Source organism: Amblyomma americanum, chromosome 2 (assembly GCF_052857255.1).
Source record: "Amblyomma americanum isolate KBUSLIRL-KWMA chromosome 2, ASM5285725v1, whole genome shotgun sequence".
Classification (NCBI taxonomy): Eukaryota; Metazoa; Arthropoda; class Arachnida; order Ixodida; family Ixodidae; genus Amblyomma; species Amblyomma americanum.
Genome location: NC_135498.1, coordinates 212,454,904 through 212,481,887, shown reverse-complemented (window position 1 = coordinate 212,481,887; position 26,984 = coordinate 212,454,904). Strand labels below are relative to the sequence as shown.

At 46.4% G+C, this 26,984-nt stretch overlaps 1 protein-coding gene across 3 annotated transcripts in view; it reads left to right on the top strand.

Annotated features, from left to right (window-relative positions):
* LOC144122125 (CUE domain-containing protein 1) overlaps positions 1 to 26,984 on the top strand; it is a 280,883-nt gene that overhangs the window by 7,606 nt on the left and 246,293 nt on the right. For 2 of the 3 annotated variants that reach the window (XM_077655663.1, XM_077655665.1), the window contains exons 2-6: positions 1,806 to 1,912; positions 5,646 to 5,929; positions 13,395 to 13,548; positions 15,784 to 15,976; positions 16,041 to 16,094. In XM_077655663.1, coding sequence (XP_077511789.1) covers positions 1,814 to 1,912; positions 5,646 to 5,929; positions 13,395 to 13,548; positions 15,784 to 15,976; positions 16,041 to 16,094 — 784 coding nt within the window. In that variant the 5' untranslated portion in view covers positions 1,806 to 1,813. The remainder of the gene's footprint in view (positions 1 to 1,805; positions 1,913 to 5,645; positions 5,930 to 13,394; positions 13,549 to 15,783; positions 15,977 to 16,040; positions 16,095 to 26,984) is intronic. The other variant, XM_077655664.1, reaches the window with a different exon arrangement.

The window sequence follows — 26,984 nt, the reverse complement described above, 5'->3', positions numbered from 1 at the left end:
AAAGTGTTGATAAGAGATAGCATATTAGTAGGGTATGGAATGCGGGCTGCGAACAGGCTGATTTAATTGGTAGCCGTAATCAATTGCAGACTTTTATGGCGAAAAAAAAAAATTGACGGTCGATTTGTGCAGTTAGGCTAAATGAGAATTAGGTGTGTGCTGGCGAATCAGTTTTCACTTCATTTCTGGTGTGTGGATTCATTGTTCACGGATGCAAGTTGTTCAGATGGTGGTAATGGGTTTATGCCAATATATGCGCAATTGGTCATTCTCTACTTTACATTTATAGATCCCTGGGAGTCCTTGTACCACTCCTGGTGCAGTGGTGCAGTGGTTAAGCAATGCACCACTGCCCTGTAATGGCAGGAACTGCCACCGGTGGTGTTTGTGAAGCCTTCTTGTGACCACTCATTAATTGAACTGCCACCTGCCACAAGGCAGGTTGTGGACAGCAAACTGACATACATCGGCTTTAAGGTTGAGTGGAAGCCCTAGTGCTAGCACACTGAAAAAGCAGTTTGTTTTACATGATTAGTGTTTTCGTTTGGTAGTACCATATTATTTTGTTCAGAGAACTGGGTATTACTATTAGCGAGAAAAGATGCGGAAAAACAAAGAATTTGATTATTATATCATTACGGGTGGGTTAAATTAGAAGGCCTAACCTGAGATTAAGAAAGTGTTTTATCCGATGTTCTTGCTGAGAGTGCCTCTCTAGATACCTTTTTCCCCAAGGGCACAGTGTGCAGTGCCTAGACGAGGTATGCCATATGCTTGCAGACGCATGCATCACTGTTTGTGATGCGCTCGGCAGAATGGAGGCTGTACACTTTTGTTAGTTTCTATTCACAGTTTATACATGCGCTGTGTGTGGTCTGCCTTACCTAAGTTGGTGTCATCATCCGCGATGGCACCCTTGCAATTTTCCCATGCCATTGCCATGGTAACAGAGTAAAATGCAAAACATGCTGCTCATCACATTATGGGAGATCATTCATTCCCGGTACAATAATGGACTGGAACATCCTGCCATCACTCATAGCAGCCAAAGTGCACTTATTGTTTGTAGGCCGCCCAGCCAGCGCGTGCTTATCAAGCGGCACATGAAAGGCAGATATGCGGGATATGCAAAGAAGTGACCGAGGAAGGCGTAACCCTTGCTTTAAAAAGCGCACATACCGGAAGGTACGGGGTCACTCGCGGGGAGAGGATGATTCACGGCTGGAGCACTGGCTGGGATCTTTCGTATGTGAGTGTTTACCCAGGCTTTCACGGCCAATTTCTTTATGCCTCCGGGACTGGTTGCCGTTGCCTTGCTTAGGCACCTGTTTTGTTACACTCATGCGGGCCCGAGCATTTGTTTAGATCCTGTTTGCATTGCTGCAATAAATGCGTCTTTCTTGTCAAACCTGCGTTGCTTTTCGGGTGATTTGCCGTTCCTAAACCCATTTGATCAGAATTCATAGCCCTCATGTTTCAATATTTGAAGCATCAAAGTAGCACTGATTTCAAATTACATGTTGCCGCATTATGTACATTTTGTTATTACATGTATAAAGTATGTTATGAGTTGCTGCATGATATTCCTGACCTGTATTGTGTTTTCATGTGCATAATCAGTTATTTCTTACATCTTTTTCTTCATTGCATGCATTAGTAGTTGCACTTGAAGTGCTTGTGCTATATTTTTCTGTCCCCCCCCAAGCAATACTCTCGCTTGACAGCCCTTGTAAACAAACAAAATGTACCCGCAGTAATGCTTTCGTCGAAATACTTGGCCCATCTGTCACTGGTGATCTGTGCAGGCGTGGCCATGACTAGCCCAGCTGAAGTGGCTCCGGAGGGGCACCTGTCGGCGGCCCACCGCAGCCCACCACGGCCGTCGATTATCACCCAGCTGGAGTTCAGACAGGTGCCTCACTGCTGCTTGCAAATCCCCCATCCTTCTGAGGGAAAGGAGTCAGCCAGGGCTGTGGTATAACCATTACACTCAGCCACTGTCAGCTTGATGAAGTCCTCATTTTTTATATTATTCTGCAGATGTGAGTCTCCAGCTGAGAGGTTGCATGCAGGGGTACTGTTTATGCTGCCACTGTGGGAACCACACCAGGAACACATTCGTTTTATTAGTGCGAAAGTGTTAGATGGCTGATCGGCATGAAAACCTGGCATTGTCCAAATAGTGGAGGTGTGTCATGTCATCAAAGGCTGGAAAATACGAAATGTTAATCAGTAATAATGACCGCTAGTCTTTACAACTGCAACAACTACAAAGAATTAGAATAGAATTGGAATAGAATTGAAATAGATTTGAAATACATTTGCAATGCATTTGCATTACTTGCAGATCGGTCCCTTAAAGTTACCCCAGTAATTTTTTCTCCGTACTTCACCTGGTGTGTGCTGCTCACTTGGATGCAGCACTTGTGCCAGCTTTCAAACTGGTACAAGTGCATGCAGGTCAGCTCTTGCATTGCGGGCCCTTTGGTTGGTCACTCATCATGTGTCTTCTGTTGTTGCTTGCAGTGCATTCTTTTCAGGAGAGTTCATTGTGAACTAGCATGCCCCGTGGTGACCCTTGGTTGTCTGAAAGAGGTCCCAGACTTATTCCTGCCCTGGCTTCAGGCAGCGGTACTGTCCATGTCACAAAGCCATTGCTCTCCAGTACCACACGTTAGGCTCTCAATTCTCAAGGCTACCTGGGGTTTATTACGGTCTAGTGAAAAAAATGGTTTTCAGAAACACAGTCAGAGCCATTGGAGGAGCATTTGAGACAGTTTTCTTTTTCAAAATGAGCCAAAATCAGGCACTGAATTTAAGAGAAGCTCAGCTGCAATTATATGTTTGTCTATATATCTTTCCTTTGAAAAATGATCAAAGTAAATACACCATATAACGAGCATTTTAAAGCATATGACCTATCAACTGCTGCTGATAAAAACTTCCGCATTTTTCTCTGTTTCTGTCAAGGCGGATATGGCTCATTTTGAAATAAAAACCACATTTGTTTCTGGATGTGTCATTTTTTTTTCCTTCTTGGTGTGTGCCATCCACCCTGGGTGACTGTACCAGGCCACACACTGCTTGGAGGTGCGCTCTGCCTCAGGGACAGGCTGCTTGTACTGCAGATTGCGGGTGCTTTATATAATTCCCTGAGACTTGGCAGTGGAAAAGTTATCTAATATGTTGGGCAGTGCCATCACAGGCATTGCAGTCACAGAAAAAGGGGGTTAGTGGCATAAAAAGCTCTTTCTTGGCTATGTTTAGAACCTGTGCTGCCATCTGGTGAGTGTGATCAAAGTCATGTAATATCCTTCCTCTTAATTCAGCTTGGTCACAGGAAGCAAGCGGATACATCTGCATTTCAACAGGTGATGAAGCACAGGATCTAATAAGCTTTTTTTCTGAAACATCATTTTCATGTAATACTCTCACTTGAGGGTCCTTGTAAACAAACAAACAAAGTGTACCCATTAGACGCAGCATGCTCCAGAGATGAAAACGGACACTGTACAGACTTGTCAGGGGAAACCGTTTGGAAAAGCACTTTTCCAGCTGACTTTCCAGCTGGAAGTGAAAGAGGATCCAGCTGGAGCTATTCCAGTTGGAGCTAACTGGAAGTGTAAATTTAACATCTGGAAGCAAGAACTGTTCCTAGCTGGACAAGATTTCTGTTTCAATAATTCAGCTGGAAATGTGTGCTTTCTTTCACCTGGGTCTAAATTGCTGGCAGTATAGCATTGCTAAGCATGAAGTATTGTGCGAAAGCATGTTTTGTAGGTGGATATCACCGCCACAGGCCACGTACCTGAGAGTGCGATTGAGGTGCCCACTGACCTAGGGACCTAGTTATGCGTCCTTCCTTTTCTCAAAATCAGTGGAGTCTACAATGTTGTCAGCGCCAACGTCAGTGAACCCAAGAATGCTGGCGGCCTATTACCGCAGTGTTGTGTATCTGCCAAAACATTGTCAGTGCAAATGCATGCAGTGCACATCTCTCTGTCACTACCGCCACATGGCTCAAAGCGCAGTTTAAGTGTCCACTGACCCAGGGAATTAGTTATGCTTGTTTCCTCTTTCATGATATGACTTTTGTGCACAGAGGAAGTTGATGAAGACGGCGACGTGCAATGCACAAGGCGAGAATGTGGCAGTTTAACACAAGGTGTGATCGGCTGCTGCAATAGCCTTTTGTGCAGTCATGCAGTCGCTAGCAGAGCTGATCTGTTTGTGCTGCTGCTGATTCGAAACACAGTTGCGGCAATATTTATTTTATTTTATCTCTGCAGCTATATGAGAAGCTTCAGACAAACCTCGCCTTTTCAGGATTGCTAGTGAAATAGTGCTTTTGCACTAAAACATTTATTAGCATCTCAAAGAAGTGCTGTCAACACACATGCACACATACTTGAGCAATGAGAGCTTGGGAGTTCTCTCTGTGTTTTGGAAATTTCATAATTTTCTCCATATTCGACATTTCCCTCCACACAGCCAAAAGTTCGGGATGTGCAAAAGGTTATTTAAGTGATGTTTTGGAAACGAAATTGTCAGATCCTGTTTAATTGGAAGAAATTGGCGAAACAATTTTCACTCCAGGCCTCGGGAGGATGATGCCGTCAGGTATTTGGGTTGGCTTTTAGTCCCCAGTGTGCGGTATAGGGAAGCACTTGTTCAAAATTCTACGTCCAAGACTTCATTTGGGAAACAACGGCTGACCACAAAGCCTCCAAGAGACAGGGGGGGGGGGCTAATCACAGTTTGGTTTCCATCGGCTGGCAACCCAGGTGAAGGAAAGCTCATGTTTCCAGGTGGATGATTGAAACAGAAGTCTTCTCCAGCTAGGAACAGTTCTTGCTTCCAGATATTCAAGTTTCCTGCTGGTTTCTCTTCCATTTCCGGCTGGAAAATGCCACCACAGCTGGGAAGTCAGCTGGAAAAGTGTTTTTCCAATGGTTACCCCTGACAAAAGTCTGCTGAGTCTCCATCTTCATCCGGGGAGCATGTTAAGTCCAGATGAATCCTAGTGCAGTGCATGAGGAGACAGCATCATATATGACAGCAGCAGCTCCAGGAAGGAGGTGTTGTGAAGGTCAACCAAAAGATGTGTATGCTGTCGCTTTCACGTCTAGAAAAGCACTGCCTTCAATGACAAAGCTTGGCTTGATTTGTCATGTGTTTTGCTGAAGTTCTGTTTTCACATCGGACAGTCATCCTTCAAAAGTGTTGAAAAAATTTTTGAGCTTTCAGAGTTTACATTGGGTGTAGGACAGATGAATTTTATCTGAATATTGTGACCAAGTGAGCCTAATTGCGCAGTGCACTGCCTAGGGCTGCCATATTGCAAAGGAAGCAGACAGGGGGGTAGCAGACGCCCAGGTGAGGTGTGAGCCAGACCATATTGAAGCCTGGTTGGATGCTTTCTAGGCAGACCTAGCAATGGAGGTTGGGTAGCACCGAGACAAACTGAGTGTCCAGCTGCAGGGCGTCCATTTCCATTAGGAAAGCCTGTGGGTTGTGCGCTGCAGCTTGAACCCATCACTCTACTTGTGCCAGGCGGTCGTTTTAAAATGTTCATGCATAGATGGATCATCATGGAGGAGAAGCAGGAAGGAAATGCTATTTATGCTTTTTTGCTTTGTGCACAGGCGATGCGTGACTTCCGGAGCATGTTCCCCGAGATGGAGCCCGTGGTGATTGAAGCGGTGTTGCGTGCCAATGGGGGCGGCGTAGACGCCAGCATTGACCAGCTGCTAGCCATGGCCACGGACAATGACAACGAGCGGCTGCGCACTGAACTGGAGGCCACGGAAAATGCCGAGGCACCCCCGCACTACTCCCCACCGCCAGCAGCCCCGACGCCGCCCCCCTCCTACCAGCAGGCCACGTGCACTGGTGCTGCTGCTGCTGCGGCTGTGGCGGCAACCCAGGGGCAAGTCTTGCCTCTTTGATCTCTGGAGTATGTGTGTGCAGTTGCTCAGTCCCTCAAGGCTGACTGCCCTCGCAAAAGGACAGTGTCTACTAGTTAGAGAATCCAACCAATTTGCGAATGCTAGGTCACCTGAAAGTTCTGGAAAAGTCACAGAATTGTGTGGCTTGCTTCCTCCTGGCAGCCTCTGCTCTCTGAGTTTGTGTGCAAGGCAAACTAGTGGTCAAAGTTGATTAATTCTTTGATTGGCATTTAATTCCCTAATGTAGAAGCTTCCAGTCTGGACTGCTGGGCAACCAGAAGCATCTTTGCTGCCATGTTGCTTGCCTCATGCAGCTGGTCGAAAGCAGTGGCGTATTTTCGCCTGGTGCCTGTGTGCACACAGTAGCATATGTTTTAGTGCGCTAGCACTATGACGTCCACTCACTCATTTCGCCACTGACTGTCTCGTAACACTGGTTGCTCGGGAGGTGGAGCTTAAGTGTCCTCTCCAGTTTTAGTGCTAAGGTCCCCATTCACAGATTTCGCCGATCTTTGTCTGAAGCCTGCCTGACCTTGAAAACAAAGCCTTGAACCAGAACCAAAGTGCTAGCTAGCACATGTAATTCACATTTCGCCTTACCACGCTCAATCATCCATCATTTTTTCCCTGTCTTCCTGACACACCTCGCGATGGGCCCTCTAGCCGTGCCTTGCAGTCTTGATGGGACATACCTGTGCAGTATCTGCTGGCTGAGGTCATTGGTGTTTCAAGTTCCGATTGTGCACGTGTCTTGCAAAGCTCCTCCCCCGGGAGTGCAGTTGTGACTCGTGGACAACAGTGTTGGTAGCCGCTAGTACAGTTGATAGTTGACAGTATAGTTGATACTGTATAGTTGTTGATGGTTGCCCAAACTTAGTTTGGTGTAGTCAGTACACAAGCTGGCACATTTGAGTGTAGCAGATAACGAGGGGTCATATGGCTGCCCAGTACAAGCGTAGCGTGTGAGTGCTTCTGGATGCCTACATTTAAGCAATGATAAGTCATCTTGTTACTTAAAATGTAGACCCCGAATTTCAGTTGCATGTTTTTATTGCAAGAGCATTACTTGGCTTGTTGTGCGAAACTCCACCGGCATCAGAAATCCGTGGCTGAAACATGGCACGCAAATGACAACATCACTCCTCCTGGAGCAATAGGCCACCGGCGTCCCCACCACCACGTACCTCAAGGTGTGGTTGAGGTGTACATTGACCCAGGGAGCCAGTTACACTTGCTCTCGCATTTACACATCATAAGAATTGCTTAGGTGTTCCCATAATATATTCTTTGTAATGGTGCCTAAGACATTATTACACATAGATCACTACGTGGTATTTGCCTATGACCACTAAATAATTTATAATCGAATTTGTCCTCTCACCTTTCACAGTTTCAATAGCCGAAGGATGTCTGTAATGCCAGAGTACTTTATAGGCCATGTGAAACATGAGAAAAACTGCAATAATCGCTGCTTCTATACTCGATGTGTCCTGGCTCTTGAGGCAGGATGGCTTTAATGTGGCAGTCAATTAAAGTGACGAAGCAGTGATTCCTTAATCGTTCGTAATTTTCTTGTTTGTTGTGTAATGGGAACGACCGGTAGCCGTTCAAGCGACTTGTGGCTCCACTAACCTGCACTGCGAATAAACACCTTTACACTTGGTGGAGGTGTCTCGGTTCCTGTCCTGGCCCTCATCCTGGAACTTCGCAGCCAAACGTTACTCGCCCCAGCCACCATGCCAGACGGTACGAGCGAACCATCGCAGCCCATCCCTACTACCGTCCTCTGTTCTGGGGTGCAGCGCCAGCGGGAACCTCCACTATTTAGTGGCACCGACAACTGTGCGTTGTATTCAATAGCTGCAGAAGTTGGCCGGAGCTGTTCTTTTCGAGCTCGGCTAATTTAATCCATTCGCAGTACATATCTGAAGGTACATGCAAGTGGGTGAGAGAGCCCGATCCAGTGGACCCGTTGGATCTAGCGGAAGCCGATGAAGAGTCGTGCGCCGGCTTTAGTTTCAAGCCGCCGACTTTAAACGCGACCGCCCTCGAGCACCCATTTGTTTTTTTTTGCAAAAAATAAATAAATAACTTGGCCCTTGTAACCGTGGGAGACCTCGACGCTGCCTGCTGCGCCGTGCAACCGCTCCGTTCAAGGAATCACAATCTGTTGGCCCCCAAGCCCCGGCCAGCCTCCGATGGGCGCAACGCACCCCTCGCGACTCCCCGCACTGGGGTTATGATATTTAGTTTGCAACGGCTGCTCTCTGAGGAAGGGAGAAACCACCCGCTGGCGCCTAACCTAACCGTGCTCCCTCAAAAGCATCGCACGTTCTGTGGGGCTGAGGTCGCTGTAACGCTGGCAAGACGCCGGTGCAAACGTAAACGAAGCGACGATAGCAACCCCCGATAGATGCCTTTAACGTGCGGCGGCGGTAGCTTTCATTTCGGCAGCTGCTAGACCGCACCGCTAGCCGCCAGAAATCACGGAGTCTCCGTTTACGTCACATTTCACGTTACTCCATTCTGTGTCGTCATAAGAGTTCTCCGTGTTGTCATAAGAGTTCTCGAGTTTGAATCGGAGCGGCGGGAAAAAATTTTTCAACTTCGAATCCAAATTTCTTTGAAATAAATGCATCTTTCGCTCCCGGACAAGTGGCAACAAAGCCATGAAATGCCGAACTATCAGATATTGCTAACAAAAAAAATTGATAGGGTTCTCCTCAGTGTGCCTTTAAGGGGAGATGTTGGTCTTAATATGGGGTATTTTATTATTAAAGATACTATGATAGAATTGGGTATGTGTGTGTGTTTTTCTTCCTCCTGTTTTCAAAAATATAGTTAGTTGCAGCATATCTCAATTAGTTCCTATATTATGGAAAAATAACTGAAGCCTAGTTGGGTGTTTTTTTGCAGTTCATTAAGACACTTTCGCTCATTATCTTGCTTCCAGTTGAAGTAAAGCTGTAGGCAATGACCTGCCTTGTGATGCTGCGCTATTTATATTGTTGTTAACATACATAATCGTATAAAAATGTTCAGTGATATCGAAGCACTATAATTATGAAATATAATTAGGTGACATTATAGTTCACAAAATTTTATATGTTCGACTCATCCATAGAAAAATAGCATAGCTCCATAGCTTAGTTTTTTCTGAATTCCACAGTGCAGGAATAATTGAAATTGCAGCATAAAATGTAAGAAAAACTTTCATAAGTCTAGTCATGTTGGCAAAAAAACAAGGTTGAGAAAGTTGCATTCAAAGTGTGTGTGTGCCCCATTCGGAGGTCATTGTAGATGTCTCAGAAAAAGGCATAATGCGGATGTGCTCAGAGGATTTCATAGGAGTGAATAATATCAGGATGTAAGGAAAAGTTTCAGCTTTCAAACAATACCAAGGTGCGGTCCATCGCACACAGTTGTGGGAAGTGACGGGCACAATGTTCTGCTGAATTTTACTCCAAAACTTTGGTGCTTCCAGGATGTCAAATATATCTAATTTTTTTAGTAGTTGGAGGTCGAACTTGACATTAAATTTTTTTAAAACCAAAATATGCTATTTTTTGAAAAATTATTTTTTTTTGCGTTTTTTTTTACCATTTCACTACCCATGTTTCCCGTTAGCTTGAGTCATATTCCTGACGTCAAGGCCGAAGAGGACTCCGTAGTGATGTGTGATGTAGGCCAGATTCAGATTGAGGGATCCACAAAGAAAACACTGCTTGGATGTCACTGCAGATGGTCCTGAGAATGCCGGGGTGCTGATTTTTGTATTTCATTTTTTACCTTTTCTGTTTTCTCTCTCTCTCTTTGTGGTTTCTTTGTTGTTACTATGGTATAGTCTATCGATAGAGGCAAACTTTAATTTGTCTTCAATGCCCGCTTGAGTATGAAAATGTTGTTTTCTTTAAATCACCATGTAAACTTCTTGTTCTGTGTTTGCTTGTAGTTTGCATAGCAGTTTTCTTTCCGTTTATAAGGTAGGTCAGTGAACTTTATATTGCTTCGTAGATAATCTTGCATAAAAAATAGCAAAAAGATTTAACGGTTCTGGCTTCTTAATTTGCTGAAATAAAGGCCCACAAAGCTAGTGAAAAAGAACATTTCTGTGCCAAGTTGGAAAAATATTAGACAAAAGCATCACTTTCAGAAATTGAAAACAACAGCTATATGCACAATTGATTTGGTCTAAAATTTTGCAGATGCCTCATCACAACATGTTTTAATTAGGCTACTTGATGTCTTGAAGGAAGTGCTGCCACTGTGGAGTGCCCAGTGTGGGGTTAAAAACCTGCAACCAGGCAAGTAGCTCCACCATGGCACCGTGTCAAGGTGTGGGTAGAATACTGCAAGTGACGATTTCTTGGAAACTATTCATTTGTCACTCGTGGCTGCCTGGAAAGGTGGAATGGTTCTTGGGTTTGTTGACACTTAGTTGTGGCCGTGGGTGACTACTCCAGTCGCTGGAGGCTTTCCTCATCATTGCTTGGAGAGCAAATGTGCTGCTTGGTGGAGCCCGGAGGCGGTCCTGGGTCCTTGCTTGCTATGTTGTTTAGAAGTTGACTTGGCCCAAAAACTTTGCTATTTTTAAATCTCTGGAGCCAGCTCTTTCTCAACGTCACAGGGTGTCTTCCGATTGTCCATTTAGTGCTGAAAGACACATATGATATGGTATTGTGTTCAACCGTTGAGTAGATCCTTGCGAGTCATCCTCTATGCTCCAAAGTCACTGGGACCAATCTCAATTGGAATGTCCGTGGCAGCCGCACCTAAGCTGCATGTATACATACCAGGTGATCCTTTGCTAACCGTGAGCATTGTCTCCCCTGCTTTGTGATTTTGTTGCATTGATGATGTTGTAGTAGTAGAAAACATTTATTCCAAAAAGGTAGGATAGAGAGGCAAAAATACAGATTTTGGGTGGAGTCCTTATTTCAGGACCGCAATGTCCACCGCGGTTGCTCTTGCTTGGGATATCAGCTTTCGCTGCGTCGCCAAGTCAGAGCTGAGCAGGGCAGACTCCCACTGTTCCTCGGAGTGATGCTTGTCTAGTTCGGGGGGCTTGGGACCGGAGCAGCCCCATGTTACATGATATGTTGTTGGAATCCCGCCACACCAGGGGCAGATTCTGTCATATCTGTCGGGGAAGATGGTGTGGTACTTGTGTAGGTTAGGAAAGGTGTTTGTCTGTAGTTGTCGCCAATCGCTCGCCTCTGCCACCGTTAGCTTATGGTGTGGTGGGGGATAGACTTGTCTTTGTGTTCGGAAAAAGAGGAGCAGCTCGCCGTACGTAGAGGGGAGAGGGGTGAGGTCGGGGAGGTTAGTCGCTCGGTTAGTATATCCTCGAGCTAGACTGTCCGCGGCCTCGTTTCCCTCAAGCCCCTCGTGCCCAGGAGTCCAAGTGATTTGGTGCTTGCATGTTGAATTTTGAACTTGTGGGGTAGTCAGAATGGGAGCGACGGAGTGTGGAAGTCTGCCAGAGAGGGAGAGCCGACACGCCGACTGGGAGTTGGTAATAATTTTTAGCTCATTTCCCGTTGCATCGCCGTGCTGGATGGCGAGGCCAATTGCAGCAGTTTCTGCTACTGTGGGAGAGCAGTTTCGTAGGGAGGCGCTGGCGATTTCCTTGAAATTGGTGTCCAAGACGACTGCCACCGCATTTGTAGAATCAGGGTACATGGCTGCGTCGACATATACAGCATTTCGTGCCTGTCAATGTGTGCAGCGCAAATAGTCCACTCACGCCTTTCGTCATCCCTTTTGTGAGTCCGAGTGCATGTTCTTTGGGAGTGGAGCTACATACACGTGAGTTCGCAGAGTTAAGGGTAGGTCTCGATAGTCCTGGACGGCGCGTATGTCAGCCGGGGAACCCACTCTTTCCAAGATTGCGCATCCAGCTTTGGTGGTGAGAAGGCATTCCTTTTGCAATGCTAGGACGGCTTCTCGAATTTCTTTTATTGTGTTGGTCAGTCCCAGGTCCTCGAGGTGGCAGCTGGCCGTGTACATCGGGAGGCCTAACGCATGTTTGTAGGCGGTACGGATGATGGCGTTCGCTTTGTCTCGCTCATTCCCCAGAAGTGGTAGGAATGGGAGACCGTATGACAGGCGGCTCATAACTAGGGCCTGTATCAGTCGAATTGTATCCTCCTCTCTCATGCCTTTCCGGTTACGGGTGATGCGCCGAATCATGCGGGAGATCTGGAGGGCAGTTGTCCGGAGGCGCTGGAACGTGTGGTTAGCTTTCCTGTCGCTCTGAAGCTAAACGCCCAGGATGCGGATAAGAGGGACTTCCTTTATTCTCATGCCTTCGAGGTAAACCTCGATGTCGATTTGTAGGCATAACTCTGAATGCGGATAATTTTTGATTTGTCGGGTGCTCAGCGGAGGCTGCAGTTTGCTGCTTGTCTTTCTACGCAAGTGACTGCCTCTTGTAGGGTGTTTTCTTTGTCGGCAAGGGAACCCCAGGTGGACCAGATGGTAATATCATCGGCGTAGATAGTATAGCCGATGCCTTCAATAGCCTCGAGTGCTTTTGCCATGCCGATCATAGCTATAATGAAGAGGAGAGGAGAGATGATAGAGCCTTGGGGAGTGCCTTTGTTGGATGTCTGCTCTGTGCCAGAGCGGACACCTCCCATGCCAATCGTGGCCGTGTGGTTGCTGAGAAATTTTTTAATGTAGTTGAAGGTCTTGGGTCCCCAATCGAGGGTGTTGAGCTCTTTTTTCAAGATGGCATCGTGAGAAACGTCAAAAGCACCTTTCAGGTCAAGTGCCATAATGAGGTGCTCGCCGCCTCGGGATGTTACTTAGTACTTCTTCCTTGAGAAGGAGGAAAGCGTCTTGTGTAGAAAGACCTTTCCTGAAGCCGATCATAGTGGGTGGAAAGAGGTTGTTGTCCTTTATGTAATTTTGGAGGCGGGTCTGGATAACGCGCTCGTATAGTTTGCCCAGACAGGATGTGAGGGAGATGGGTTGTAATGCTTCCAGGCTTGGTGGTTTGCCTGGTTTTGGGATAGTAACGATTTCAGAGTGTTTCCACTCTGCAGGGAGTTCTCCCACCTCCCATAGGGTGTCATTTATGTAGGTAGTGAGGACCTCGATCTGCGACTTGCCCAGGTTTCGAATCATCCCATTTGTGATCTTGTCCGTGCCAGCTGCCGTGTTGTGTGTGGCAGATCGAGCCACGGCGTAAACCTCGGCAGTGGTGATCGACGAGTTGGGGATGTTTGTGAAGCTTGCAAAGAAACCGGGATCGTGGCACTTAGTCCCGGCTGGGGAGTGCCATTGTGCACAGTGTGCTTGCACTCCCGCCTGCCCCCCTCTCGGGACTGTGACAGTGAAGCGCACCTGTGTTGCTCACCCCTGAAGCCAGGTTTCTCCTCGGGAGAGTTGCTGAGTTCTTTCCTTCCTGGTGTGTGCGAAGAGTGGCCTCTGGTGGTGCAGGGGGGCCCCTTCTTCGGAGGAAGTGCATGCCTGGAAGCCGCCCCTGCTGGGGCCCCTGCCACCTGGGTTCCTGCGGCTCGGCCGGCCACACCCCCGGCCCACCAGCCCTCCTCCCCCACAAGCAACACAGGTGGTGCAGATGCAGAGCATGAGGGTGTGCCACTTTCAGTGAGGGCATGGTGCAAGTGAAATGTGCCCCCACCAGCCTTCCACTTGTGGCCCATAGCATGCAGAAGCACTTGCCGTATAAGTTGACCCCCTATATATATATGTTGGTTGCCCCAACTTGCAGCCCCTGCTTGACCTCCCTGCACCCCTGGTTGGTCAGAAAAGAAGTATGTATGCCTGCAGCAGGATGCTCTTTGATGTGTACTTCCTCATGGTTCCATCCTTTCTCACCTTCCCTCAACTTTCCCCACAGTCATAGACTCTTCCTTGGGTGTTTCCATGGGACCGCGCATCGCAGTGCATGTGCAGCTCATGCATGACACCATGTTCGTTTTATTAAGTTCCCACTTCAGAATGTACGTGCACTCTAAACACTCTAGAATATTCTCCTGTCTCTGAATGCTATATCTTCATGTGTATTTGTGTGAAATATTCATTTCTTACAGGCCCTGGACCAAGCATTGAGTAAGGGGAATGAGTTACATGAATCAGCTGTCCTTCTTTCAAAGGAATTGGGAAGAACGCAGAATGTGAATTTGGAAATAAGGGAAATATTGCACGCATGCATGTTGAATCAAGCGTTTTGTTTCCCAGCCAGTCACCAGAGAGCTGATATATGCAATTAGTGATGAAATTGGCAGCTGCTACCCTCGGCACTACATGCCAGCTAGCAGTCACGGGGTGAAGTTAGGTTCTTGAAAAGCAACCAGTCATTTTCTGGATTATATGTGAAGTAGATTTTTCTCAGTTATTTTGTAGTTTTGGAGAGGTGTGCAAATATCAATCATTTAGTCACAAAGCAAGTCAAATAGTTCTGAATATGAATACTGGTGGGCCAAATTAAAAACAATTGCGTTTGCACACAACAAACATGTATTGTGCGCATTTTCTTTTACTCATCATGAGTGTCGAATTTATTCCATAAGACCTGCCATAAGGGAGGGGGAATCATGCTGTATCCAGAGTAATAGACATTTTTTAGACATAACCTGGATGCCATTCTGTTGATGGCAAATTGTGTTGAATTAAATAAACAGTCTGATATGGCAGTTTGACTTGATGTTTAGATAACTAAGGAGTTCAATAAATGTTGTCATGAGCATTGTAAGGTGGCCAGATATATATCAGTGGTGGAATGAGCTACCAGATGTTGGTATTGCAGGCACGGTGTAGCATGTCAAAATGCGACATAATGGAGAGTGGCAGATAGGGCTAAAGTGTGAATGGGATGATCCTTTTCGCAATTCCTTGTGACGCCTGAAGACAGTCAGGTGCTGGCTGCAAAGTGTTGCAGCAGGTCCAGTGTTCTCGGCAATACTTAGCCTGCTAAGCCTTCACATATCGGTATCGCCCTGCTGCAAGCCCTGCAATTACTCCAAATTCCATTGCAATCAGAATGTTTGGAAACGAAACTGTGCCATGCTGTGCGAGATGCAGTGCTTGGGCTTACTTGAAAGCATTGTTTCTACCGCCTGCTTTGTGCAGTGAGGAAATGGTCACCACGGAATGAAGCCGGTTGGCCCGTGTTCGTGCTTGCTGTGTCTCTTATTGTCGGCACCTGGTCACATTCTTCCCCGCTGTATTCACAGCCAGCCGCTCACTGTATCATGGCATCATGCAGTGATGCGCCATGTGGTGCTGTGCACAGTGACTGCACCACAGTGGCTCCTGATGGCTGTTAGCCGTTTAATGCAAGGCCTGGCATTCCTGCACAAGCATTTTTGCTGCATATTGGCAGTTCTGTCAGTAGAGAATGAGATAATTCATCTGACAAATGCAACATGAAAAAACTAATATGTGCCATTTAGAACTGTCATGACGTTTGGATGCAGGTTGAGGTGAACAGGAGATTTTGTCATTTTTTAATGTTTTGGAGGTTTGAATGCTAACGATGGTGAGAATAAAATTTGTTTCCAATACATTTTCAATGTATGTTTTTTTTCCACAGCTGTGTTCTGTGGAAAAGTGCCTGTCTTTATTTCAACTGTGTGTTGATATACAAAATTATTTCAAAATATCCACTTTGTTGCTCAACCAATTTTTATTATTCACATGTGCTATGCAACCAAAATATTGATATTTGCACACCGCTACGAAATACCGCTGTCAAACATTTCTTTCATGCAACAGTGTACTGATGGAGAAATGCATGAATCAGCATCTGCTCAGGGGCTAGTGTTATCAGGTTGTCTGACTTTAGTGTTGGCCCTGTTTGTGTCAGGGGGAGCAGCAATTGAATGCGGCCGTGCTGCAGCAGCGCATGGCGGAGAATGCGCGGCAGCAGCGCCACCTGTCTGCGTCAGGGGCAGAAGCACAATTGCTGGAGGATGAGCGCATGGCCATCCTGCTGCAGAACCAGGAGTTCGTGCGGCAGTTGCAGAGCAACCGCGACTTCATACGCACCCTCAACCAGGGTGAGTACGAAGGCCAGGGCAGGCAGACGCCTGCAGCTGCTGCATCTCTTTTTCTTCCTTGCAGACATCCAGAACCAGGAGATGGAACGCAGTGCCGGCGGCTTGGTCCCTGACGACGGTGTGTGCTCCTTTCGTAGAGATGCATGCCCACCACTCCCAACTTTGCTCAGCCCTGTGCTCAGCAACTTTGCTCAGCATGTCTCTATGGCAGTGTGATTTGCATACTCACTGCACTTTATGCAGAAAAGCTGAGGGGTAATTACGTACTAATGTAGAGATGTAAACTGCTCCATTTTCTCAAATGGCCAAAAAAAAATAAAACAGAATTTCATTTCATTTACATCTGACTTCCAGTTTGAATCAAGTGGTGCGAAAATTTTTAAATTAACGTTTCTCAACCATAAATGTGTCTTTTGCTGCTGGACAAACATTAACGCACCTAGAAAGGGAGAACTAATTCTTACTGAAAATGAAAATCTAGATTTAATAATTTTATTAACCATGTGCTACATTAAACAAGAGTAGATTTCTAATCATGTGTATACAGTTGAAAAGCGAGGCCGATGAAGTCACCTTCTTCCATGCATTGCCTTCTTGGAGGATTAACTTTGCCTTGGCTCTCAGCTTGTTTCAATGCAGTAGGTGGAAGGCATGTAGTGGGTGAAAGGTTGCCTCTCAGCTTGTTTCAATGTAGCAGTTGGAAGGCATGTAATGGATGGCAGGTTGCCTCTCCGTTTGTTTCAATGCAGGAGGTGGAAAACATGTAATAGATGGAAGGTTGCCTCTCAGTTTGTTTCAATGCAGCAGGTGGAAGGCATGAAATGGATGGCAGGTTCCCTCTCAGTTTGTTCTAATGCAGCGGATGGAAGGCATGTAATGGATGGAAGGCTGCCTCTCAGTTTGTTTCAATGCAGCAGGTGGAAGGCATGTAATGGATGGCAGGTTGCCTCAGTTTGTTTCAATGCAGGAGGGGGAAGGCGTGTTATGGATGGAAGGTTGCCTCTCGGCTTGTTTCAATGAAGCAGTTGGAAGGAATGTAATGGATGGTAGGTTGCCTCTCAGTTTGTTTCAATGCAGGAGGTGGAAGGCATGTAATGGGTGAAAGGTTGCCTCTCAGCTTGTTTCAATGCAGCAGGTGGAAGGCATGTAACAAATGGAAGGTCGCCTCTTAGTTTGTTTCAATGCAGCAGGTTGAAGGCATGTAATTAATGGAAGGTCACCTCTTAGTTTGTTTTAATGCAGCAGGTGGAAGGCATGTAATGGATAGAAAGTTGCCTCTTAGTTTGTTTCAATGCAGCAGGTGGAATGCATGTAATGGATGGAAGGTTGCCTCTCAGTTTGTTTCAATGCAGCAGGTGGAAGGCATGTAATGGATGGAAGGTCGCCTCTTAGTTTGTTTCAATGCAGCAGGTGGAAGGCATGAAATGGATGGCAGGTTGCCTCTCAGTTTGCTTCAATGCAGCAGGTGGAAGGCATGTAATGAATGGAAGGTTGCCTCTAAGTTTGTTTTAATGCAGCAGGTGGAAGGCATGTAATGGATAGAAAGTTGCCTCTCAGTTTTTGTCGATGCAGCAGGTGGAAGGCATGTAATGAATGGAAGGTCGCCTTTTAGTTTGTTTCAATGCAGCAGGTGGAAGGCATGTAATGAATGGAAGGTCGCCTCTCAGTTTGTTTAAATGCAGGAGGTGGAAAGCATGTAATGGGTGAAAGGTTGCCTCTCAGCTTGTTTCAATGCAGCAGGTGGAATGCATGTAATGGATGGAAGGTTGCCTCTCAGTTTGTTTCAATGCAGAAGGTGGAAGGCATGTAATGGATGGAAGGTCGCCTCTTAGTTTGCTTCAATGCAGCAGGTGGAAGGCTTGTAATGAATGGAAGGTCGCCTCTCAGTTTGTTTCAATGCAGCAGGTGGAAGGCATGTAATGAATGGAAGGTCGCCTCTCAGTTTGTTTCAATGCAGCAGGTGGAAGGCATGTAATGAATGGAAGGTTGTCTCTTAGTTTGTTTCAATGCAGCAGGTGGAAGGCATGTAATGGATGGAAGGTTGCCTCTAAGCTTGTTTCAATGCAGCTGGTGGAAGGCATGTAATGGATGGAAGGTCGCCTCTCAGCTTGTTTTAATGTAGCATATGGAAGACATGTAATGCATAAAAGGTTGCCTCTCAATTTGCTTCAATGCAGCAGGTGGAAGGCATGTAATGGATGGAAGGTTGCCTCTCAGTTTGTTTCAATGCAGCAGGTGGAAGGCATGAAATGGATGGCAGGTTGCCTCTCAGTTTGTTCTAATGCAGCGGATGGAAGGCATATAATGGATGGAATGCTGCCTCTCAGTTTGTTTCAATGCAGTAGGTCGAAAGCATGAAATGGATGGCAGGTTGCCTCTGAGTTTGCTTCAATGCAGCAGGTGGAAGGCATGTAATGAATGGAAGGACGCCTCTCAGTTTGTTTCAATGCAGCAGGTGGAAGGCATGTAATGAATTGAAGGTCGCCTCTCAATTTGTTTCAATGTAGCAGGTGGAAGGCATGTAATGAATGGAGGGTTGCCTCTTAGTTTGTTTCAATGCAGCAGGTGGAAATCATGTAATGGATGGAAGGTCGCCTCTCAGCTTGTTTCAATGCAGCTGGTGGAAGGCATGTAATAGATGGAAGGTTGCCTCTCAGTTTGCTTCAATGCAGCAGGTGGAAGGCATGTAATGGATGGAAGGTTGCCTGTCAGTTTGTTTCTATGCAGCAGGTTTTGGAAGGCATGTAATGAATGGAAGGTCGCCTCTCAATTTGTTTCAATGTAGCAGGTGGAAGGCATGTAATAGATGGAAGGTTGCCTGTCAGCTTGTTTCTATGCAGCAGGTTTTGGAAGGCATGTAATGAATGGAAGGTCGCCTCTCAATTTGTTTCAATGTAGCAGGTGGAAGGCATGTAATGGATGGAAGGTTGCCTGTCAGTTTGTTTCTATGCAGCAGGTATTGGAAGGCATGTAATGAATGGAAGGTCGCCTCTCAATTTGTTTCAATGCAGCTGGTGGAAGGCATGTAATAGATGGAAGGTTGCCTCTCAGTTAGCTTCAATGCAGCAGGTGGAAGGCATGTAATGGATGGAAGGTTGCCTGTCAATTTGTTTCTATGCAGCAGGTTTTGGAAGGCATGTAATGAATTGAAGGTCGCCTCTCAATTTGTTTCAATGTAGCAGGTGGAAGGCATGTAATGAATGGAGGGTTGCCTCTTAGTTTGTTTCAATGCAGCAGGTGGAAATCATGTAATGGATGGAAGGTCGCCTCTCAGTTTGTTTCAATGCAGCAGGTGGAAGGCATGTAATAGATGGAAGGTTGCCTCTCAGTTTGCTTCAATGCAGTAGGTGGAAGGCATGTAATGAATGGAAGGTCGCCTCTCAATTTGTTTCAATGTAGCAGGTGGAAGGCATGTAGTGGATGGAAGGTTGCCTGTCAGTTTGTTTCTATGCAGCAGGTTTTGGAAGGCATGTAATGAATTGAAGGTCGCCTCTCAATTTGTTTCAATGTAGCAGGTGGAAGGCATGTAATGAATGGAGGGTTGCCTCTTAGTTTGTTTCAATGCAGCAGGTGGAAATCATGTAATGGATGGAAGGTCGCCTCTCAGCTTGTTTCAATGCAGCTGGTGGAAGGCATGTAATAGATGGAAGGTTGCCTCTCAGTTTGCTTCAATGCAGCAGGTGGAAGGCATGTAATGGATGGAAGGTTGCCTGTCAGTTTGTTTCTATGCAGCAGGTTTTGGAAGGCATGTAATGAATGGAAGGTCGCCTCTCAATTTGTTTCAATGTAGCAGGTGGAAGGCATGTAATGGATGGAAGGTTGCCTGTCAGTTTGTTTCTATGCAGCAGGTTTTGAAAGGCATGTAATGAATTGAAGGTCGCCTCTCAATTTGTTTCAATGTAGCAGGTGGAAGGCATGTAATGAATGGAGGGTTGCCTCTTAGTTTGTTTCAATGCAGCAGGTGGAAATCATGTAATGGATGGAAGGTCGCCTCTCAGCTTGTTTCAATGCAGCTGGTGGAAGGCATGTAATAGATGGAAGGTTGCCTGTCAGTTTGTTTCTATGCAGCAGGTTTTGGAAGGCATGTAATGAATGGAAGGTCGCCTCTCAATTTGTTTCAATGCAGTAGGTGGAAGGCATGTAATGAATGGAAGGTTGCCTCTCAGCTTGTTTCAATGCAGCAGGTGGAAGGCATGTAATGGATGGAAGGTCGCCTCTCAGCTTGTTTCAATGCAGCAGGTGGAAGGCATGTAATGGATGGAAGGTTGCCTGTCAGTTTGTTTCTATGCAGCAGGTTTTGGAAGGCATGTAATGAATGGAAGGTCGCCTCTCAATTTGTTTCAATGTAGCAGGTGGAAGGCATGTAATGAATGGAAGGTCGCCTCTCAATTTGTTTCAATGTAGCAGGTGGAAGGCATGTAATGGATGGAAGGTTGCCTGTCAGTTTGTTTCTATGCAGCAGGTTTTGGAAGGCATGTAATGAATTGAAGGTCGCCTCTCAATTTGTTTCAATGTAGCAGGTGGAAGGCATGTAATGAATGGAGGGTTGCCTCTTAGTTTGTTTCAATGCAGCAGGCGGAAATCATGTAATGGATGGAAAGTCGCCTCTCAGCTTGTTTCAATGCAGCTGGTGGAAGGCATGTAATAGATGGAAGGTCGCCTCTCAGTTTGCTTCAATGCAGCAGGTGGAAGGCATGTAATGGATGGAAGGCTGCCTGTCAGTTTGTTTCTATGCAGCAGGTTTTGGAAGGCATGTAATGAATGGAAGGACGCCTCTCAGCTTGTTTCAATGCAGCAGGTGGAAGGCATGTAATGGATGGAAGGTCGCCTCTCAGTTTGCTTCAATGCAGCAGGTTTTGGAAGGCATGTAATGAATGGAAGGACACCTCTCAGTTTGTTTCAATGCAGCAGGTGGAAGGCATGTAATGGATGGAAGGCTGCCTGTCAGTTTGTTTCTATGCAGCAGGTTTTGGAAGGCATGTAATGAATGGAAGGACACCTCTCAGTTTGTTTCAATGCAGCAGGTGGAAGGCATGTAATGGATGGAAGGCTGCCTGTCAGTTTGTTTCTATGCAGCAGGTTTTGGAAGGCATGTAATGAATTGAAGGTCGCCTCTCAATTTGTTTCAATGTAGCAGGTGGAAGGCATGTAATGAATGGAGGGTTGCCTCTTAGTTTGTTTCAATGCAGCAGGCGGAAATCATGTAATGAATGGAAGGTTGCCTCTCAGCTTGTTTCAATGCAGCAGGTGGAAGGCATGAAATGGATGGCAGGTTGCCTCTCAGCTTGTTTCAATGCAGCAGGTGGAAGGCATGTAATGGATGGAAGGTTGCCTCTCAGTTTGCTTCAATGCAGCAGGTGGAAGGCATGTAATGGATGGAAGGTTGCCTCTCAGTTTGCTTCAATGCAGTAGGTGGAAGGCATGTAATGAATGGAAGGTTGCCTCTCAGCTTGTTTCAATGCAGCAGGTGGAAGGCATGTAATGGATGGAAGGTCGCCTCTCAGTTTGCTTCAATGCAGCAGGTGGAAGGCATGTAATGGATGGAAGGCTGCCTGTCAGTTTGTTTCTATGCAGCAGGTTTTGGAAGGCATGTAATGAATGGAAGGTCGCCTCTCAATTTGTTTCAATGCAGCAGGTGGAAATCATGTAATGGATGGAAGGTCGCCTCTCAGCTTGTTTCAATGCAGCTGGTGGAAGGCATGTAATAGATGGAAGGTTGCCTCTCAGTTTGCTTCAATGCAGTAGGTGGAAGGCATGTAATGAATGGAAGGTTGCCTCTCAGCTTGTTTCAATGCAGCAGGTGGAAGGCATGTAATGGATGGAAGGTCGCCTCTCAGTTTGCTTCAATGCAGCAGGTGGAAGGCATGTAATGGATGGAAGGCTGCCTGTCAGTTTGTTTCTATGCAGCAGGTTTTGGAAGGCATGTAATGAATGGAAGGTCGCCTCTCAGCTTGTTTCAATGCAGCAGGTGGAAGGCATGTAATGGATGGAAGGTTGCCTCTCAGTTTGCTTCAATGCAGCAGGTGGAAGGCATGTAATGGATGGAAGGTTGCCTCTCAGTTTGTTTCAATGCAGCAGGTGGAAGGCATGAAATGGATGGCAGGTTGCCTCTCAGCTTGTTTCAATGCAGCAGGTGGAAGGCATGTAATGGATGGAAGGTCGCCTCTCAGCTTGTTTCAATGCAGCAGGTGGAAGGCATGTAATGGATGGAAGGTTGCCTCTCAGTTTGCTTCAATGCAGCAGGTGGAAGGCATGTAATGGATGGAAGGTTGCCTCTCAGTTTGCTTCAATGCAGTAGGTGGAAGGCATGTAATGAATGGAAGGTTGCCTCTCAGCTTGTTTCAATGCAGCAGGTGGAAGGCATGAAATGGATGGCAGGTTGCCTCTCAGCTTGTTTCAATGCAGCAGGTGGAAGGCATGTAATGGATGGAAGGTTGCCTCTCAGTTTGCTTCAATGCAGCAGGTGGAAGGCATGTAATGGATGGAAGGTTGCCTCTCAGTTTGCTTCAATGCAGTAGGTGGAAGGCATGTAATGAATGGAAGGTTGCCTCTCAGCTTGTTTCAATGCAGCAGGTGGAAGGCATGTAATGGATGGAAGGTCGCCTCTCAGTTTGCTTCAATGCAGCAGGTGGAAGGCATGTAATGGATGGAAGGCTGCCTGTCAGTTTGTTTCTATGCAGCAGGTTTTGGAAGGCATGTAATGAATTGAAGGTCGCCTCTCAATTTGTTTCAATGCAGCAGGTGGAAATCATGTAATGAATGGAAGGTCGCCTCTCAATTTGTTTCAATGCAGCAGGTGGAAGGCATGTAATGGATGGAAGGTTGCCTGTCAGTTTGTTTCTATGCAGCAGGTTTTGGAAGGCATGTAATGAATGGAAGGTCGCCTCTCAATTTGTTTCAATGCAGCAGGTGGAAATCATGTAATGGATGGAAGGTCGCCTCTCAGCTTGTTTCAATGCAGCTGGTGGAAGGCATGTAATAGATGGAAGGTTGCCTCTCAGTTTGCTTCAATGCAGTAGGTGGAAGGCATGTAATGAATGGAAGGTTGCCTCTCAGCTTGTTTCAATGCAGCAGGTGGAAGGCATGTAATGGATGGAAGGTCGCCTCTCAGTTTGCTTCAATGCAGCAGGTGGAAGGCATGTAATGGATGGAAGGCTGCCTGTCAGTTTGTTTCTATGCAGGAGGTTTTGGAAGGCATGTAATGAATGGAAGGTCGCCTCTCAGCTTGTTTCAATGCAGCAGGTGGAAGGCATGTAATGGATGGAAGGTTGCCTCTCAGTTTGCTTCAATGCAGCAGGTGGAAGGCATGTAATGGATGGAAGGTTGCCTCTCAGTTTGTTTCAATGCAGCAGGTGGAAGGCATGAAATGGATGGCAGGTTGCCTCTCAGTTTGTTCTAATGCAGCAGATGGAAGGCATGTAATGGATGGAAGGCTGCCTCTCAGTTTGTTTCAATGCAGCAGGTCGAAAGCATGAAATGGATGGCAGGTTGCCTCCGAGTTTGCTTCAATGCAGCAGGTGGAAGGCATGTAATGAATGGAAGGTCGCCTCTCAGTTTGTTTCAATGCAGCAGGTGGAAGGCATGCAATAAATGGAAGGTCGCCTCTCAGTTTGTTTCAATGCAGCAGGTGGAAGGCATGAAATGGATGGCAGGTTGCCTCTCAGTTTGTTTTCAATGCAGCAGGTGGAAGGTATGTAATGGATAGAAGTTCGCCTCTCAGCTTGTTTCAATGCAGCAGGTGGAAGGCATGTAATGAATGGAAGGTTGCCTCTCAGTTTGCTTCAATGCAGCAGGTGGAAGGCATGTAATGGATGGAAGGCTGCCTGTCAGTTTGTTTCAAAGCAGCAGGTGGAAGGCATGTAATGAATGGAAGGTTGCCTCTCAGTTTGCTTCAATGCAGCAGGTGGAAGGCATGTAATGAATAAAAGGTCACCTCTTAGTTTGTTTCAATGCAGCAGGTGGAAGGCATGTAATGGATGGAAGGTTGCCTCTCAGTTTGTTTCAATGCCGTAGGTGTAAAGCACGTAATGAATGGAAGGTCGCCTCTCAGTTTTTTTCAATGCAGCAGGTGGAAGGCATGTAATGGATGGCAGGTTGCCTCTCAGTTTGTTTCAATGCAGGAGGGGGAAGACGTGTTATGTATGGAAGGTTGCCTCTCAGCTTGTTTCAATGAAGCAGTTGGAAGGCATGTAATGGATGGTAGGTTGCCTCTCAGTTTGTTTAAATGCAGGAGGTGGGAGGCATGTAATGGGTGAAAGGTTGCCTTTCAGCTTGTTTCAATGCAGCAGGTGGAAGGCATGTAATGAATGTAAGGTCGCCTCTCAGTTTGTTTCAATGCAGCAGGTGGAAGGCATGCAATGGATGAAAGGTTCCCTCTCAGCTTGTTTCAATGCAGCATGTGGAAGGCATGTAATGGATAGAAGGTTGCCTCTCAGTTTGCTTCAATGCAGCAGGTGGAAGGCATGTAATGAATGGAAGGTTGCCTCTCAGCTTGTTTCAATGCAGCTGGTGGAAGGCATGTAATTCATGGAAGGTCACCTCTAAGCTTGTTTCAATGCATCATGTGGAAGACGTGTAATGGATGGAAGGTTGCCTCTCAGTTTGTTTCAATGCAGCAGGTGGAAGGCATGAAATGGATGGCAGGTTGCCTCTCAGTTTGCTTCAATGCAGCAGGTGGAAGGCATGTAATGAATGGAAGGTCGCCTCTCAGCTTGTTTCAATGCAGCAGGTGGAAGGCATGTAATGGATAGAAGGTCGCCTCTCAGCTTGTTTCAATGCAGCAGGTGGAAGGCATGTAATGAATGGAAGGTTGCCTCTCAGTTTGCTTCAATGCAGCAGGTGGAAGGCATGTAATGGATGGAAGGCTGCCTGTCAGTTTGTTTCAATGCAGCAGGTGGAAGGCATGTAATGAATGGAAGGTTGCCTCTCAGTTTGTTTCAATGCAGCAGGTGGAAGGCATGTAATGAATAAAAGGTCGCCTCTTAGTTTGTTTCAATGCAGCAGGTGGAAGGCATGTAATGGATGGAAGGTTGCCTCTCAGTTTGTTTCAATGCAGTAGGTGGAAAGCATGTAATGAATGGAAGGTCGCCTCTCAGTTTGTTTCAATGCAGCAGGTTGAAGGCATGTAATGGATGGCAGGTAGCCTCTCAGTTTGTTTCAATGCAGGAGGGGGAAGGCGTGTTATGGATGGAAGGTTGCCTCTCAGCTTGTTTCAATGAAGCAGTTGGAAGGCATGTAATGGATGGTAGGTTGCCTCTTAGTTTGTTTAAATGCAGGAGGTGGAAGGCATGTAATGGGTGAAAGGTTGCCTCTCAGCTTGTTTCAATGCAGCAGGTGGAAGGCATGTAATGAATGTAAGGTCGCCTCTCAGTTTGTTTCAATGCAGCAGGTGGAAGGCATGAAAAGCATGGCAGGTTGCCTCTCAGTTTGCTTCAATGCAGCAGGTGGAAGGCATGTAATGAATGGAAGGTCGCCTTTTAGTTTGTTTCAATGCAGCAGGTGGAAGGCATGCAATGGATGAAGGTCGCCTCTCAGCTTGTTTCAATGCAGCAGGTGGAAGGCATGTAATGGATGGAAGGCTGCCTGTCAGTTTGTTTCAATGCAGCAGGTTTCGGAAGGCATGTAATGAATGGAAGGTCGCCTCTCAGTTTGCTTCTATGCAGCAGGTGGAAGGCATGTAATGAATAAAAGGTCGCCTCTTAGTTTGTTTCAATGCAGCAGGTGGAAAACATGTAATGAATAGAAGGTCACCTCTTAGTTTGTTTTAATGCAGCAGGTGGAAGGCATGTAATGGATAGAAAGTTGCCTCTTAGTTTGTTTCAATGCAGCAGGTGGAAATCATGTAATGGATGGAAGGTCGCCTCTCAGCTTGTTTCAATGCAGCTGGTGGAAGGCATGTAATAGATGGAAGGTTGCCTCTCAGTTTGCTTCAATGCAGTAGGTGGAAGGCATGTAATGAATGGAAGGTTGCCTCTCAGCTTGTTTCAATGCAGCAGGTGGAAGGCATGTAATGGATGGAAGGCTGCCTGTCAGTTTGTTTCTATGCAGCAGGTTTTGGAAGGCAGGTAATGAATTGAAGGTCGCCTCTCAATTTGTTTCAATGTAGCAGGTGGAAGGCATGTAATGGATGGAAGGTCGCCTCTCAGCTTGTTTCAATGCAGCTGGTGGAAGGCATGTAATAGATGGAAGGTCGCCTCTCAGTTTGCTTCAATGCAGCAGGTGGAAGGCATGTAATGGATGGAAGGTTGCCTCTCAGTTTGCTTCAATGCAGTAGGTGGAAGGCATGTAATGAATGGAAGGTTGCCTCTCAGCTTGTTTCAATGCAGCAGGTTTTGGAAGGCATGTAATGAATTGAAGGTCGCCTCTCAATTTGTTTCAATGTAGCAGGTGGAAGGCATGTAATGAATGGAGGGTTGCCTCTTAGTTTGTTTCAATGCAGCAGGTGGAAATCATGTAATGGATGGAAGGTCGCCTCTCAGCTTGTTTCAATGCAGCTGGTGGAAGGCATGTAATAGATGGAAGGTTGCCTCTCAGTTTGCTTCAATGCAGTAGGTGGAAGGCATGTAATGAATGGAAGGTCGCCTCTCAGTTTGCTTCAATGCAGCAGGTGGAAGGCATGTAATGGATGGAAGGCTGCCTGTCAGTTTGTTTCAATGCAGCAGGTGGAAGGCATGTAATGGATGGAAGGCTGCCTGTCAGTTTGTTTCTATGCAGCAGGTTTTGGAAGGCATGTAATGAATGGAAGGACACCTCTCAGTTTGTTTCAATGCAGCAGGTGGAAGGCATGTAATGGATGGAAGGCTGCCTGTCAGTTTGTTTCTATGCAGCAGGTTTTGGAAGGCATGTAATGAATTGAAGGTCGCCTCTCAATTTGTTTCAATGTAGCAGGTGGAAGGCATGTAATGAATGGAGGGTTGCCTCTTAGTTTGTTTCAATGCAGCAGGTGGAAGGCATGTAATGGATGGAAGGTCGCCTCTCAGTTTGCTTCAATGCAGCAGGTGGAAGGCAT